The 18,657-nt window shown below is 32.8% G+C and overlaps 1 protein-coding gene across 2 annotated transcripts in view; it reads left to right on the top strand.

Moving 5' to 3' along the window:
* ZFHX4 (zinc finger homeobox 4) overlaps positions 1–18,657 on the top strand; it is a 188,375-nt gene that overhangs the window by 26,936 nt on the left and 142,782 nt on the right. For both annotated transcript variants that reach the window (XM_014052401.2, XM_014052376.2), the window contains exon 3: positions 1,165–1,667. In XM_014052401.2, coding sequence (XP_013907876.2) covers positions 1,165–1,667 — 503 coding nt within the window. The remainder of the gene's footprint in view (positions 1–1,164; positions 1,668–18,657) is intronic.

The raw sequence follows: 18,657 nt of genomic DNA, 5'->3' as shown, positions 1-18,657 counted from the left end.
TTTTTGTGTATTATGAATCCTTATACTTTTTGACGTGAATGTAGAATAGTAAACTGAATTTTTCTAGAAAATATTTTGAACACTTGTCAACTTTAAATGGAAATAATGGTTATTTTGGAGATTTAATGAAATCCAAGTATTCATTCACTTGTAAATTCTTCTCTTTACAAATTTTTTATTCTTTTCTATGTGAGTCTTGAAAGAAGGATTTTATAACATGTATCAAACTCACATAGAAAACAATATCGTTTAACACAAAGTTTAAAAAAATAGCAATACGTTTTCTGTTCCATTTTCATGTTGCATGTAGTGTAAATAAATATTTATGAAGCAGTACTATTTTTTTATTTGTAGCATTTTTTTAATTAATGCTTTTAGTCTCCCCTGGCATTATAGTTGATCCTGTATTAATTTATTAGCTTTCAAATATCAAAACTATATCAATATTAATAATACATTATTAATGATGTGATATTTTTATATAAAAATTAAATGTGTTGGGGCAACTCTTTAAAGAAGAGAAATAGCGAATTGAGATTTTGGGATAATGGCTTGGTTTGAGTCAACAAATAAATTGATTAATGTCTATTACATTTATACTTATGATCAATTTATGATGACAAAGTATCAGGAAGGGAAAAAAAACTTATTTCCCATAACTATTTTGTACAAGCAAACTGTGCTTGAAATCAGTCAAATTAAAATTGAAAGAACTTTCTGAATTGCCATTCCTCGGTTTTCATATGTGCATGTATGTGGGTCATGTATGTGAGAGCTATAATTAGAGTATTTAAAGGATATAATGAAACTACAATTAGTGTGGTGTAAGTTAATCTCAGCTTTTATGTTGCAAAAGCCTTACTGTTTTGTTATTTTATTGATCAACTCTCATGTCTTTGAAAATAAAAATTCCAGAATGACATCATGCCCAGTAGGAGTAATTAAAGCTATCTGATGAGGGAATTTAGAAGTTGAAAGGGATGATTGTAATTGATCCTGATTCAATCCTATTACGTCTTTTTATAGTTTAAGCTCTAGAGAAAGCAAGTCCCTTGTCAAAGCTTTAGTTATAGATTCCAGTGTGCATGTGTGTGTCTATGTGGACGCGCAGTCTCTCTTATGTTTTCTGGTCTTTACTTTCCCTTTTAATTTTTTCCCCTGTAGTAAATAATGAGCTGCCACCTGAAATCCGGCTTGCCAGTGGTCAGCTAATGGGTGATGACCTGTCCCTCCTTACTGCAGGAGAGCTGTCACCTTATATCAGTGATCCAGCGCTGAAGTTATTCCAGTGTGCTGTTTGCAACAAATTCACCTCTGACAGCTTGGAGGCCCTAAGTGTGCATGTGAGCAGTGAACGTTCTCTCCCTGAAGAGGAGTGGAGGGCTGTAATTGGAGACATATACCAATGCAAGCTGTGTAACTACAACACACAGCTCAAAGCCAACTTCCAGCTCCACTGCAAGACTGACAAACACATGCAGAAATATCAACTGGTGGCACATATTAAGGAAGGAGGAAAAACGAACGAGTGGAGGCTGAAGTGCATTGCCATTGGCAACCCAGTTCACCTGAAATGTAATGCTTGTGACTACTACACCAACAGTGTGGATAAATTGCGCTTACACACCACCAATCACAGGCATGAGGCAGCCTGGAGACTTTACAAGGTAAGGACCTACCAGTAATTTCAACTGGCAGTAAATTGTGGAAAATGATAGGGGTGGGGAGAGGAAAGGTTGATAGATCTGCAAATTTTTTAAAAAGTAAGAAAAAATAGTCTGCCACCTCAAAAGTGGCATCTTGAAAATATTACGGTATCCCTTTGTTTATTTAATCAATTTTTACAGTTCTATTATCAGCACAACCCTTTGCATGCATATTCAGAAGTAAATCCTAATGAGTTACTTGAATTTTATCCCTAAATATGTGTATATAGAATTTAGGTGAAATTGTTAAATTAAAGATATCATGTACCTAATTAGTCAGCCAATTAGTCAGCTACAAAAGCTTTCACATATTTGAAATGACAGTTGTTTGCTATTGTATATAAAAAAATACTATAGCTTCATGCTACGGATTAATCATAAATCATTTCAACCAAAGCCTGTGACTTCAGTATCTATTGAAAACGTACACCAGCAAACTATATTTTTATTATAAGATTTACAAGTACGGTGTAATGTCTTTTTGACTATTTCTTTTTATAAGCCTCCCCCCCCCCCCCAAAAAAAAAAGAACCATTAAAATGTGTGATGTAGAAAGTGTCAGCATAAAGGTAAATTCATTGTTTTGAAGTCTGGAAGAAAATGCTTTGACTCTGTCAGGGTGATGAACCCAAGATACCATTATGTTTCCAAATTGTAATTGTTGGATAATGTTTTTAGTAATGTTTTACTGGTTCACTTTATGGGGTTGTGCACATTCATTTCTGCATTCCAAATTTATCATTTGCCTAAGGTGTTTTTTATTTCTTTATCTGAATGTTTTCTTCAAAACATTTATCCAGTTTAGGATACTAAAAGATTGACCATGTACAGAATCACTATTTTGAGATAGGCAGCCATATAGCTAATCTAAATAAGATGTAAGGCAAATTTTCCATCTAATTTGTAATGTAGTACTAAATAATGCAAATATTGATATTTATCGACTAAATCAGCTGGTGAAAAATAACGTATGTTTTATCTCAAATCCTATTGTAAATTGCACACAAAGTAAAAATAAAATAGGTGAATAGTTCTGTAAGCAACTTTCTCCCCACAAAGGCTAGTAAAAAAAAACTTAACTGTGCATAAATTATGTTAAACAGGTAGCTGAAACCAGGTTTTTAAAGTACAAAGTAATAAATATATTTTTATTTGAATTTTATAAGGAAAAGCTGTCATTCCCTCTTCTTTTCCTTTCTCTTTCCTCCCTCTGTGCAAAAAATTCTTCTGAAAATATGTGGCCTTCAGCCTTTTGCTTAGTATCCGCATTCAGCCTTTTTATGTTGACCTGCTACAATTACAAATGATGAAATTTATTTCCTTGGAGGCAGACTGTTAAACATATTGGTAACTGCTACTGCCTTCAACTTCAGGTACAATAGAACTTTAGCTTTCCACTGGCCTTCAAACTGTGCAAGGGGGATGATTTCATAGAAAAGTTTCTAGATATCTAGAATCAGAAGACAAATTTACAGATATGACACCTGATGCCATTAAATTTTGCAGTATGTGTTTAGAAATCTTTCGGAGTAATTACATGTTTTAAAAGCAAGTGGTTCTTTTCAAGAAAGAAGGCACCTCCATATTTATAAATGCTACTTTTAATTTTCTTCCATACCCATAATATTAAACATAACATCATTTTATCCATAATAAACCTACAAAAAGTCTCGCAAGACAGTCGAGTAGTTGTCACTCCTTTAAATGTAAACAATAAAATCATATAAGAAATTAAGTGTCATATTTTTGTACTTTTTGAAATTTGTAATTTAACTAGTTTATTAATAGAATAGAATAGAATAGAATAGAATAGAATAGAATAGAATAGAATAGAATAACAGAGTTGGAATGGACCTTGGAGGTCTTCTCTGCTTAGGCAGGAAACCCTATATTTAAGTAGGGAATACGAAGACAATCCTTAGAAAGTAATCTTTTAAATTACAATGGCATCAGAATATTTGTCCTAAAGCTATATATTGAGCTATCATATCATTAGGTTCTTAAGTTTCATATCTTGCTTTATTTAAAAAAAAATCTTCCTCCTTCTCTAATTCAAAGCTAGTACAATTTAAAGTAACTTATAATTGTGTCCACTTTTGAATTACCATAGATTAGTTGACCTAGCATTTTCTATTTTGTGTCATTTGCTGTTTGAGTTAACTGTTGAGATCTAAATCTTTCATACATGGGTACTGTATTTTGTTTATGTATGGATTTAATACTCATACAGAGTGTTTATTCAAAAAATACAGGAAGTTTTTAATTCAAAACCCTAATAATTTTACAGTATTGCCTATCAAAGCAATGAGATGATATGAATAACATGTTTTTCTTTTGTGGCAGAGAAATGTTCTGCTTTCGGTGTAATTCCTGGAGTAAAACTCTGAAAGGGGATTTTACAATTTTTAAACATGAAAATGAAAGAAAATTCATTAAATACACAAGAGTAATACTGGTGTAGGGAGGGAGGATTAATTTTGTTGGTTGAAAGATCTTGTCTTCTTCCTCTTAAATAAACAAACACAAACAAACAAACAAACAAACAAACAAATACTGAATACATAAAATCATACTGCCATAGATTAATAGTTACATTTCCCTAAGATTTAATCAGTTAATTTAGAGCTTCCAAATTGTAAAGCCTGAGCTGCCCGTCTCTGGGCAAAAGAAAGCGGCAGCCCGCTAGCTCACTTTCTTTTGCCCGCCTCTATGTCCACGGTAGCCATGGACACAGAGGCCGGCAAAAGAAAGCGAACTCGCAGGCTGCTGCTTTCTTTCGCCCGCCTGTCAGAGCTCAGGTGGGCGAAAGAAAGAAAGCGCTTTAGACAGTGGGGTGTCGGGGGAGAGGACTGCCTCACCAGCCATAAACCTCACCGCACGTCACTGGCTATTAAATGGGTATTATTAAAGGGCTTCTACCTACCTGGTCCAGAAGATCTGACAGGATAGATACACTCTGGTGATTCCCTTTCTTACACCAGTGGGTCCAAGTTCTCTTTCACAACATGTTCTGTCATAACACCTCTCCCCAAGATTTTGATCAACCCTCTTGATATTTCAGAAGGCTGTTTTTACCCAAGCCTTATAGGAGACCCAATGTATTTGTTCATTTTATAAAAGTGGAACAAATTATGACATGCTTATTTGTTTGGTTTTTGTACCATATTTCACTATTTTAATGGGTTATAGATATTATATTGGTTTTGTATATATTATTTGCCATCTAGAGCTATGTATCTTAGATGCATGGCTGTATACATTTCTAAATGTATAAATTGCTTTGAGGAAACAACCATCAAACTGCTTGAATATGGATAAGGCATGATGTAAAAATGGAAGCTAATCAAGTATTAAAACATTTCTCTCTGCTGAATAAAAAGGTAATTTGTACAGTTAGTTGCCCAATATGACAAACTAATGTTTAATCTCATTTGTAAAAATATAGATTAAGGACAGTTACTTTGAAGTAGGTGCCATCAAAGTCAATGAGACTTATATAATACATAGATAACAGTACAATAGTAGATATTGTAGAGCCGAGGTGGCGCAGTGGTTAGGGTGCAGTACTGCAGGCTACTTTAGCTGACTGTGATCTGCAGTTCAGCGGTTCAAATCTCACCGGCTGAAGGTCGACTCAGCCTTCCATCCTTCCGAGGTGAGTGAAATGAGGACCCGGACTGTGGGGGCAAGTTGCTGACTCAATTTACTAAAAAAATTGTAAACCACTTAGAGAGGGCTGAAAGCCCTATGAAGCGGTATATAAGTCTAATAAATAAATAAATAAATAAATATTCTGCAGTGACAAGAATAAATAATAAAATTCAATTTGCCATTTTAATTGTTTTTTTAATATAATATAATTGATTCATAATAACATTAATATTAGCATTAGTTTTACCCTTAACTTTTATTTTTTTCAAAAACTAGAAAAGTTGAATGGCCTAATTGTAATTCAAGGTGAAAGGTTAGTTCTAAGGCATCATCTGCCTAAGAGCTTAGCTTTTAACCAATGAATTTAATGAAAATCTGTTTTGCAGATGTTGTTTAATGTCTTTGGCAGGATTTGCCCTGCTTAAAGCTGAGACACAAACTAGTAAACTTTATTTTCATTTGACCAGAGCAACACCTTTTCTTTCATGTTTTATGTAAAAAACATGTGGGCCATGGTATCCTGGAAGAAAACTCAAAGCAAAAAGTGTTGATGATCTTTCCATAAGTATTTAGAAACACACTATTTTTATGTCTATGGCTACTAGTAGCTGAGGAAACAAAGCTGTATTCATTGCTACTAAGCATGTTTTGCTTTGATCCTTTAGAGAGAATTTCAGCTAGAATTGTCCTTGAAAAATACTTGCTTCTCATTTGTCTAAGGCAGAATTATAGCATTCCAAAACGATAATCAAGATCAAGCTAAATAAGTATTGGTTATTTATGAGAAAGTGTGCACTTGTATATGTATAGCAAAGCTGTGGTTTGTAAGCCATATGCCTTCCCAGCAGCTCCAATACAAGCAACTACTTGCTTGCCAAGAAAGTGAAGGGAATTTATTAAAGGTCTTGTCTGTAATGCAGACCGCTGAACTTCTACGTGGCATATGGTATCATCCACCTGCACAGAAGCAGTAAGAAAGCTTATAACAGGCACACATATAATCTCTCAATCATATCATTTTTAATTCATTAACATGCTGATCAATTATGACCAGCATTATTCTTGCATGTTTTGATTACTTGGGGAATGAATAAAATGTAAATTTTGTGAGTTTAATGGGAAGCTATGAATTAAGAGTTCTAATTTTCAATGGAGGCAATTTAAACGATAATACCATTGTATCGGCATAGAACTTAATGGTAATTTGTGCATATAGAAATGCATATTTTGAGATATGTGAAATGACTCTTCGACCATATCAGGAATGTTTGGTCCTTTAAAAAAATATAACTTATCATTTATTTATTATTTGTTAAAAGTATGTATAAATCACTAGCATAAGCTCCCCAGTTGGTAAGATTTCTCTGAGTTAATTTAGCATCACCATAGTAATAGAGAGTCAAATATATCACAGTATCAATCTTAGCCTAGGGAGAACTTATTCATCACAGAAGTCAGTTTTTGCTATATATACTTCCAAAACTATTAAATCTTTCTCCGCCTTTTAATCCCCCCAAGTCCAAAGGGAGGGCAACATTTGCCTTCAAACTTTCTGGCCATGATATTCAGAATATTCAACTTAGTCTTCACTAGCTTTTACTAGGTTATCTCTTCCCCACCAATTATGCTTTATCCTCTGCAGTTTTAGAAATCCCTGAAATATGATTCTCCTCCAAATAATCTGTAATTATCATCACAAAGGGCCTTATTGATAAGCCAAGCTTGCATTTAATGACAACTTCTCTAACCATTTGCATATAGGTATTTTCAAAATAATAATAAAAATTGGAGGGATGAAAACAAAAGTATAAAAAATAAATTAAAAACATTGACTTGAATTATCCTTAAATGGTAAAGAAATATGTCATGCTTCCAATTCAATATATGTAATTCTGAAGAAAGTATGCTATATTGTCCATCTTCTGGCCTTGGTGACATATAAATTGTTAAACTCTTTGAGTGGACTTTGGATATAAGAAGCAAAATATTGGTTCAGACATCAGCTGGAAACAATGCCATAAATTCATTTTATCTGAGGGAATCCAGATGATTCATTTAAATTTAATTATGCAAGCAATTAGAATTGCGTAATATGCTAATGATATACATGGACACAAATGAGATAATAATGAAGCATTCAATGACATGTTGTAAAGTAATACAAACAGCATATCTATGGATGCTATTGATACTCCTGAATCCCTTACAGGTGTCATTGTAAAAGCATTTCTGAAGATGATCCTAGAGAGCCATATAGAAAAAAATATATGAATAGCATTAAGATCTTCAGGGCTTGATTAGTCAAAACCTGGACCTTGAATTGGGCTGAAAAACAAACTGGAAGTCAGGATATAAAATACAAAGCTGATAGTATAAAGTCCATTGCCAGACATTATTCTAGCTACCAGGTTTTGCAGTTGTAGTAATTTGAATAATTTTCAGTTTAGGGCAAATATAGTTATTAAAATAGATCTAACTACATGATGGCAAGCTGCACTGTTTTGTAACCTTTTTTAAAAAAAAGCTTTAATTTAGTACCTTTTTCCCCATCTGTTTTAATATCTTTGACTCATTCCCCTTGTTAAATGCAATATAATTGCATAATCCTCTCCTTAAGTGACATTCCCTTGGGTGATGCTGACCCTGTAATGTGTTTATTTTAAACAAAAGTTTACCGTAATCCTTCGTTTTGTCAACAAATTATTGCTACCAGCCTTAAAAGATCCCAGTGTAAGTAGATTATAAAAAATGTTTAACATTACATACGGAAAGGCTGGAAGAACAAATGGAGCATTGACTGTATTTTAGGGGATAGATTTATAGTCAGTCTTTGGGTCACTTAGGGCTAAGAATTTTCATGGTCAACTGGTTGGCCTGTGAGCTAGCATCTTCAGCAGGAAATATAAATACCATTTTGGCACCTGCCATTCAATTCAACAACTAATATTCCTTTGCTTTTGAAAGGAAGGAAGAATTTTAGCTCTTCAAGTCTGATTCAAAGCAAAAAGCTTAATTTCACAAATTTTGCATTCTGTCTTTAGTGAAGCAGAATAGTTTATCTGGCTTCCCTACTAAGGGAAGAGGTGGCACAGTGGTTAGGGTGCAGTATGCAGGCCACTTCAGCTGACTGTTATCTGCAGTTCAGCGGTTCTAATCTCACCAGCTCAAGGTTGACTCAGCCTTCCATCCTTCCGAGGTGGGTGAAATGAGGACCCAGACTGTGGGGGCGATATGCTGACTCTGTAAACTGCTTAGAGAGGGCTGAAAGCCCTATGAAGCGGTATATAAGTCTAACTGCTATTGCTATTGCTATTGCTATTGCTATTTGTATTTTGAATTAGCCAAAGATATTGTATTAATTTATTGTTCCTTACTTATGAGTGCTACTACTAAGTCCTTCAGTGACAACTTGCATTTTCTCATTATTCATGTTATGCATAAAAGCATCAGGGTTTAAAAAAATGGATTTGGAAAAGCATGTAAGAAATAATAAGGAAAAGCCATTCAAAGTATACCCAATTATTGTTTTGCTTTATTTTATTTATTTATCTATTCAATTTTTATACCCTCCCAACTCAACCAAGTGACTTTGGATGTAAGGAACAAAATGTTGGTTCAAACATTAGCTGAAAATCAGAGCCAAAATTCATTTAATTTGAGGGAATCCAGATAATTCATTTAAATTTAATTATGCAAGCAATTAAAATTAATATTTATAATAAAATTTGATCAATATAGATTTAACAGAGCCTCATTGTTTCCATTTCAATAGAGTTGTACTACATTTAAATTTTAAAATCAAATATAGATATGTTCAATTCCAGTTATTGAACTGTTGTTCTTATTTGCGTACAAATGAGCTTGCAAAAGGAAATTGGAAAGTTTGAGTACATTTATACATCAAAACATGTTTTTAAACATTTTGTACTTACTTGCTTAAATTTAACTTATTCGTTGCTTATTGTTTATATGCAGTTTCTGAAATATATTATTTCACTTATAAAAGAGGTTTAAGACATGATAATTTTAGTCTGAATGTAATTATATTTATTATTTTCAATTATTCTATTTTTATGATTTATAGGACTAAGAAATATTTTAATTGCTATTATATTGAAGTAGGTAGGTTTATCATTATCTGTTCACAATAATGTGACATCACAGATTCAAGTTCTTTAGCTGGTATTGGTCTTCATATACACTGAGGTCTTCCCGAGAACCACCAAGGCCAGTTCATGCCATAATCTTTCAGTTTCAGTTTTCAGATCTTGATACTTTGTTGTCTTTTCCAATTCTTTATCTTCTGGTATTGCCACATCAATTATCTACACTGACTTCTTTTCAACCACATTTGTCTAGAGTGTTATGAATCAAGATTTTATCCATTTGTATTGTGAAATACCACAATGTTTGCTCATTTTAACTACTTTTTCAACTGTATGATCTCAACATTTTTTTCACTACTAGTACATGATAATTTTTACAGATGTTTCAGTGAATCATTTTGGCAATTGTGTTATTTATAATTAGTTTGTACAACCATTTTCCCAAGCCTAATGCAGTATATGATCTATTGTTCCTTCTGTTTTTTTGCACAATTTGCACATTGCATGATTTGATGATCTTTCAATTTCGGTTCTCATTGCATTGATTCAAATAGCTTCCTCTTGCACAGCCAAAATCAAGCCTTCAGTTTCTTTTTCTAATATTCCAGTTATAAGTTATTTCGAGGTTTTTATCTTTATACACTTTCCCCTCAACCTTTTATACAACTTAACCATGTAATGCTTTTCTTTGCCAGCATTCTCTTTGTGATTTTATTACATCATTTCAATATTCACACCTCTCCTGCACATTCAGTAAATTCCAATTTTTAATATGCATCAATGCTTGTTCTTGGCTTTTTTTTTACACAATCTACCAATGTATGTTTTTATTCTTTGACAATTTATTTGACCTGAAGTAAAACTCCGCCTACATTTCTGCAAAATGTATCATCAATTAGTATCACTACAGGATGTTATGCATAGTGAATAGTTATTAGTTTTCTTGTTTTCTAATCCGAACCCAATTGAGGTTGTGACCACTTAATAAATCCTACAGTGTAAATAGTATTACAAATATGGCCTAGGTAACAGTGGCATGGAAGGGAGCTTCTACTGTTCAGTTTGGTCTTTAATACAGAATGCATCAAAAGAGTAAGAAAAATGCTAATATTAATTTATTCATGCTTGATGTTATCCAACTGTAAAATGTCCAGGTATTTGTCATCTTAGTGGCTCCTGTTGGTTTGACCATTTGGCATTTCAATTCCATTAGTGTTAATGATTTTACCATTTTATTTCTTCCATAGCACATTTCTAGGCAAAAAATAAATTGTTGTATATGGATTAAAATTTCTATTGTATATGTCAATGGTTGGATTTCAACTTTTTTAAAAAAAAAAACACTCCAATTTTATTCAAAAAATTAACGTACAACATTTCCACAAATTAAAGACAAAACACAAAACAAACATTGAAAAAGGTGCATATGCACACATTATCCTGCCTAGTTGAATGCTGATTAAGACATTATTACAATATTAGCTTCCCATCTTTTGTGAAACAGGCCCAGAAAAAATTAAACTATTAAATCTATTTGTAAATCATTGATCTGTCATTCATATATACAATATTAATGGCAAAATAGTTAACAGGAGGTGCAATAATAATTAAAAATGCAAGATTAAAACTTCAGAACCATCTGTTAACAAATTGTTATTGTAATCAACTGATAGAAAATTTATCACAACATCTTATCTATCCCAAATGTTCCCAAGAGATAACAGTAATTTGTCCTGGATCAAATATCTACATTCCTTAATACAATATATTATTTATATATAATTGTTGACTACATATAATAAATTCAGTCTCTATTGTTGGTCTATCTTCCCAACAAAATCTAGATGAAAGTCGTTCCTTTTTTGAATGTGAAAAATCCATTCCCAATGTCTTTCAGTCCTCTTAAGAAAAAACAATTTGTCACGTTTCCATTTAGACAGACTTCTACTATTGTAAAAGAATGCAGGCTTGAACTTCAGAGAGAGATATGCAAATGCTTCAGTTGGTTCTACATCTGTATAGTCCATATCTCTTTTCAGGATTTCCAACAAATATGCAGCTTTTCAATCACATTCCTTTTATGAATCTAACTTACCTAGAACTACATGCAGTCAGGGCCGAGTTCTGGCAGACATTACTGCCGGTTCGCTTGTGGGGGTGCTTTGCATTGGCACACATATGTGATGTATGCTGTGTGCACACACATGCACTTGATACACACTGTGCGCGCACACAATAAAAATTGTTCTGCGCATGCACAGAAGCAAAAAACCAAGAGAAATGGTTTGGGGGTGTGGCAGGACTGGGTCACTGCCGGTTCCAGCGACCCAGGCCGCCAAATGCCGGTCCAGCTAAACCAGTTCGAACCGGTAGGAACCCACCACTGCATGCTCCTGAATATTTTACACAGCCATCATCATTTCCTCAAACTTTTAAAATAATTTTTCAACTAAAAATGTATGTTACCTTTCTGGACATCAGATACCCTTGCTTGTAATCTGATGCATTGTTGCTCTATGAAATTTAGACAAGAAGCAAAGAACACTGAAGCAGAAAAAAATAGAAAATGTATTTTCTGGATATTTTGATCCAAGATGAAAAGAAAAATGTTAAAATAGTAATCTCCATTTTTTTTGCAAATTCAAAAATTCAAAAACCCTGTGTTGAGAGTGCAGTATTAATATAAATCAAATGAAGGCACTTTTACCATCAAGGACATGCCATATTTCCTTACAGGAAAAATGAAAGTTATTCAAAAGAACAGCATAAATCAAAGAGAAAAAGAAGAAGAAAAACAGCTAGAGGCCAGCAGGGGGTTAAAATAAATCAGCATTCAGCCAGCTGGTCAACTTTTAAAAATAAAAAGCAGATTAAAGGTAGAAATTCAAAAAATGAAGTTAAAACCCAGGTATGCTTTAAGAAATGAACAGTTAAAAGGAAAATGGAGGTGCATGGCTTTCTGACCACTCCCAAAGGGAACTGGAATCTTCAAGACTCTGCTTTCCAGATGGGTCCATGGCAGTAGAAAAGCCATTTTGGATAATTCTAAAGTGCTCCCATTGAAATCCAGGGAGTAGCACTGCCAGAGAACCAGCTTTGGCAGCAAAATCAGCAAATCGTCACAAGAGAGAAAAAGCCTATTACTGTTTGGTAACCATCTTGGAAAGAGGTCAATTGGATTTCAATTTCTGGTTTTCCATAAAACTTTGGATAATACACAGGTAACAATGTGATATTTTAGTATCATTTTTACCATTTGATAGCCAATATTTCTTTCCTTAAATATCACTGAAAGTAATTTTGTTTATTACTTTAAAATAGTACAAATAATAAGGGTGATAAAAATTCCTCTCCAATGTTGATCAGCCAATATTTTTCTTTCCCAACCATTCATTTTGTATTTCAGTTATTTTTTCTAAATAACATTTTAATGTTTTTACTGACACTGGTTGTTTCCAAACATTTGTTGCTCCAACTATATAATAATAAATCAAACATCTTTTTATAATCAATCCAGATGAGATGTAAACTGGTTTGGGGGAGGGGGGGTTGCACTTCTCCAGAACCATTTTATCAATAAGAAATTTATCTTTTATATCTTTGTTTTTTCTTTCATTTCTTTTTGTTCTACTGAATGTTATTTTATTTTAAATAATCTTGGATATTGTCTGTTGTTATGCTTCTGAGTAATTTAACACATTGTAGGCAAGCATGTTATTGGCCTATAGGTTCCGGCATGGCCCTTTCGCTGGGGCTTTTTGAATCAGGTTTTGTCAGTGACAAATCAGTCATTGATATCTCCTTTATGTAATATTTTGTTAAGCTGTTGAGGTATAATTGTAAGCTACTTAGATATTTGATCCCAAAGCTGTGCATTTGATAATTCCCTGGATCTGTCTATTTTTTTATTCTTTTCAATTTTAAATATTTCTGCTGTTACTATTAAGTTTTCCATTTGATTTTACTAAATCCTTCTTTAAATTCATCTTTTATCCATCCAGCATTTTTATCAAGATGCTTTTAAATTCCCCATTTATCTTTCCAAACTAGATTATTCCTTATGACTTGGTTTTCTATTTTCAGAATTTCTATAGCTATTCATATTCTGGTAGAATTGCCTTTGGTCTGATTTAAATAGCTGATTTTGCTTAAATTTGATGATTCATGCCTCATAGTGTTCAGTTCAGTTTCAGAGTTATTTGCAGTTTTATTTTTTCCCCCAAAAAAGCTTCTTCAATTTTTCTGGCAATTAAAAAAAATTTTTTTTTGATTTTTACATTTATCAATTTTCGTTCTTTCAATTTATTTTAATTACCACATTTTTCAGAGTATAAGATACATTGGAGTATAAGACACATCAAGATTTTGAAGAGGCAATTTTTTAAAAAAGTTTTTGCACTTTGCAACCTCCCAAAAAACAGATTATTTTTCGTCAAAAAAAGGGTATGCATAGCCTTTAGGAGGCTTGTAGAGTACTCCTGGGTGCTGAGGGGGCAAAAAACAGCCTGTTTTCCACTCATCCTTTCCCTCCGCAACCCCCAGGAAAACACTATAGGCCTCCTAAAGGCTATGCATGGCCATTTTGGTGAAGGGGGCAGGGTTTCAGGAGGCCAAAAATGCTGTATTCAGTATATAATTTTCAGCCTCTTTTTTGAGGGAAAAAGGTGTGTCTTTTACGGTACTTGTATCTGATCTTAAGTTCTTTATTTCATAATAAAGTTCATGCTCTAGTCTGAACTTCCACTTTGGAATTGAATATTATTTTGCTTTCGATTTTCTAATTTCAATACCCAATTCTTCTATAACCACCACTGCACGACAAACTGATTGGTCTGTTCAGTAGATTTTTTTTAACCTTGCAAGCCCCTTATTCATAGCATTATAGGTACTGGCTATTTCTTGGGCACTGCTTCCAATGATAGCAATCTTGGTCTTTTTATTGGTAATTCTGCACATGGCATCATTTTCTCTTTTAATTTTTATTGTGTGGGGGGGTTTAAGTCAGCGATTGTTTCATTGCTGGCTGCACTGGTTATGTTGTTATCAGTTCTTCTAAGTTATCATTTCTGTAATTCATATCAGCTGTTTTCTTTATAATTGCAGTTATCTGAATTTTCTCTACTATTCTAGTGTTGCTTTGGGGTCTTCCATTTTCCTTATTTTGCTGAACATTTTCCAGTTCTGCATCCTTGAATATTTTATTTCTGGTAATGAATCGCCTTCGATTGTATCTGTTCACAAGCCATAGCTGCAAGTTCTTTAGCTGGTGTTGGCCTTCATTTGCATCAAGTTCTTCATATGCTAGGATGTTATAATATATTGTTGTATTATGTGTGCAGATCCAAGCAGTATGACCTTTTGCAATTGACAAATGTAAGTTTTGTCAATGCAAATATTTTCTACATGCCAACAATTTTTTTTTTTGGGGGGGGGGATATGGTATCCAGTGTGCCGATATCAACTGGGACCATCATCGCTGGTTTATGTCATAAACTTTTAATTTTTATTTTCAGATCTTGGTACTTTGTGATCATCTCCAATTCTTTCCCTTCTATTTTGCTGTCTTCTGCTATTGCAACATCAATAAGCCAAACTTTCTTCTTTTTAACCACAATTATAACTGGTGTGTTATTTGTATTCAAAAATCCCAAAATACTTTAAGATGTTTATTTTCTATTACTTTTTCATTTATATGTTCCCACCAAGTTTTCATTACTGGCACATGGCCATTTTTATAAATATTTCAATGAATCATTTTGGCAACATTGTTATGTCGTTTATAATCAGTTTGCGTGATCTTGCATGAATTCAGTTTATGATCTATTGTTTCTTCTGCTTCTTTGCAAAATGTGCATTTTGATAATTTTTCAGTTCTAGCCTTGATTGCATTATTATGATTTGTTGCTCATTGAGCCAGATGTTTAGATTGGAGTTGGCATTTTAATCCACTTATCAAGTCCTTCCCAAGAACCTGGAATAGGCAGATGTTGTTGTTTCATGGTATTAAAGGTATTGTTGCAGGATATAATTTGTTCAAAGTACAGCTGCCTTTAGCAATTGACTGGTGGTAACTTTATTAATGCCAATGGTGTTCAAATGGATCTCCAGAAGTTTTAGAATTGTACCCAAGGTGCCTGTTAATGTTCGTGCCATCTTTGTTTTGCCATAGTCATTCTACTCTATTATATTTTGTGATTTTCTATATTTCTTTCTGTTTTATTTTGCTGTCTCCAGGTACTGCAACTTCGAGACTTTTTTGTCTTTCTTATTGACAGTTCTTAAGTCTAAGGTATTATGTGTTAGGCTCTTGTCTGTTTGAATTTTAAAGTCCCAGAGCAGTTTAGCTTCTTCATTTTCTATTACTTTCTCTATTTTGTAGTCCCACCAGTTCTTGCTTGCAGGCAATTATTATTATTAGATTTTTATCCTGCCTTTTTATATGTAACTCAAGTCAGCAAACATACTTATTACTCCTGCTTCTTATTTTCCCCACAATTGTAAATGTTGTAAATAAAGTGAGAAAGTAATAATTTCAAAGAGTTATTTTCTTTTAAATTATAAAATATAGAAAAAGTAATATGTAAACAACCTAAGCATTATTTTGTAATATTATGTTGAGGCGGTTTTTTTGAAAAGTATATTTTTCTAGCGAGGGGATATCATGCCCCAGCAATAGTCTTTTAATTGTTGTTTTCAATAGAAAGAAACAAAGACTGAGAGAAAAAGAAAGAGAAAGAAAGAAAGAAAGAAAGAATGAGAAGAAGGAATATTATTTAAGTAAAATTATAACCAGTCTTTGTACAAATGTATTTTTAAATATTAAGTAAAAGTTCTTTATACATACAGTGCTTCTTTTAATTACAAACAAATATTGCGATATTACATTAAGAAGTGTCCTTATACTCAGAACTATGCCATATGTTGTACAATCTGTTCATTTATTATTTGTTCCTTATAATATATACCCCATTACCGCTGTGAAATTGAGGCATTATACATAGTGGCATTTTTATCCAATAATGGTGTGATGCAAATAGGGCTGTGAAAGAATAACTGGTCCATAGTTCCCCAGTGAGTTGTAATTTCACTTCTACAAGGTTTCTCATTTTTACAGAACATGTTTTATCTGAGAAACTTTATAGTATATGTTAATAAGTTGGAAATCTTTTATAATGTATGGGCAGCTACTGAGGAAATGCCACAGTTTGTATATCAAATTATCAGACTGGAAAGTGAGTAATGAGTGATAAAATATGCAAGAGTGCTATTCTGATTAGTTTACTGTAGAGAACAAGGTGTACATTCACTACTATATTCATAATTAAACTGTTGGGCTAACATATGTATAGGTATATTATTTCTGTGGGAATCCCTAACACTGCATATTAACAATTCTATCCCAGCCAGAACTATATGCTCAAATATGTAGAAAATAAGCTAAAACTGCATTGGTGCATAAAAATGTGTCTGTGTGTCTGTATGTGTGTATAGCATGATTTTATGTATTGGAAGGATAGTTCTTTAGTGAATAATGAAAAATTCATTATTAAAGTGACTTCTAGGTATCTGTTTTTGTATTTGCAGTTACTGATGATTTTCTAGCTTAATATAATCAACCCAACTTTTTTTCTTAATATATCTGAGCTGGTTTTTTTTAAAAAACTTGTTTGTTGTACCACGCATATCACACAGTGAAATAGTGTTTGTTTGACCTTCTTTTTCCAAGAACGGTCACATTTACATGAAAGGTAAAGTTCTTAGTGCAATACTAAAAACAAGCATATCATGGAAATGACCCTACTGGTATCCACAGTAATTGAGTTAACCCTGTGTAATATAGTTTCAAGATATGAAGCAACATCTAACATAATCCCAAGAGAAAAATCCTTTCCGCTTTATGAAGAAAAAGCATTACAATGGTCTCCAGCTTTTTGAGATAAACTGAAAGAAACTTCACTGATGTATACGTACAAGTGTCCATAGCGGTATATGAAACAATAACAATATCATATTGAAAAATATCTAAAATTATGTTTGTCTTTCCCTCTAATCAGTCTGTAATTGTATATAAGAGTACTACTCTTCATAATTTCTGTTCTTCGACCAGTACTAATAATTTCTCCAGATTTATCTATAAGGCAAACAATTTCATGCTTTAAATGATGAGTTCCATATTTTCAAAATTCAATATTTTAAACCCAATTACTCAAACATACGAAAAAAATGAAACAAAAATTAGGGTTTTTTTCCCTATCTTAATATATATTTTATATATTTAATTGGTTACTTATACATTAAACATAGATTATATTAGATAGGCTAATTGTTTAAGTTTCTTTTTTATCTTGCCAAACAGTGATGTTTTTAATATATTAGTATAGTTAAGAGAACAATAAATATTGAGGTCTAAAAGTCTATTTCCAATTCTGACAAGGCATGATGTATAACAATCTGCCTAGGAAATTTTGAAGAATTGAAAAAGTTAAAAAAGTGCTGCATGTTTCTGGAGGTGGTGAACAAATGCCAAGAATGGAATTCATCAATCATCAAATGTGTTCAGTTCCTTTTAAAACAGCTTATGTTAGTAACTATCTCAACCTGATCATTTTCTGTGAATTTCACAATTGCTCTTAAATTTTGTTTCAAAAGATATTCCATTTAACAGACATTTGTTTCTGGTCTAATTTTCCATAACATGCAGGATTTTATATACTTCTCTCATCTCTCCTTAGCCACCTTTGCTCTGGTTTCTGCAGTTCATTTGCCCAAAAATTTGCTTGCTTTGTTTTGTACTTTTACCAACTCCTCCCTCTTCTCATTCCTGTTTGACATTTTCAATTTGCTATCCTCTAATTAATCTTGACTACTTCAAATGTATATGAGAAGTTGGAAATTTCTGAGCATGTGTGCATATTTCAGTATTTTTTCTTAAATGGAACAGAAACAATTTAGGAATATATTTTTGATTCTATTGTCCTAAACAATTAGGTATTATCACCAAATGTGGTTATTTTCCTCTCTGCCCCCTAATTTTAGATCATCTATACGGAAACTCCAACATCATGTCTCTGAGGGGATAACAGTCCAGCTATATCTTCTCTTTTTTCAATTTCTCAACTAGTTATCAATACATGAAAGCATTGATTCTCTTATTCCACAGCTGCTGAGACTGCTCAAAACATTTGGTGAAGTGT

Source organism: Thamnophis sirtalis, unplaced genomic scaffold (assembly GCF_051295495.1).
Source record: "Thamnophis sirtalis isolate CommonGarterSnake01/CBP01778 unplaced genomic scaffold, rThaSir2_p1.2 scaffold_2, whole genome shotgun sequence".
Classification (NCBI taxonomy): Eukaryota; Metazoa; Chordata; class Lepidosauria; order Squamata; family Natricidae; genus Thamnophis; species Thamnophis sirtalis.
The sequence above is the reverse complement of the archived record's forward strand: the minus strand, read 5'-3'. Positions and strand labels throughout refer to the sequence as shown.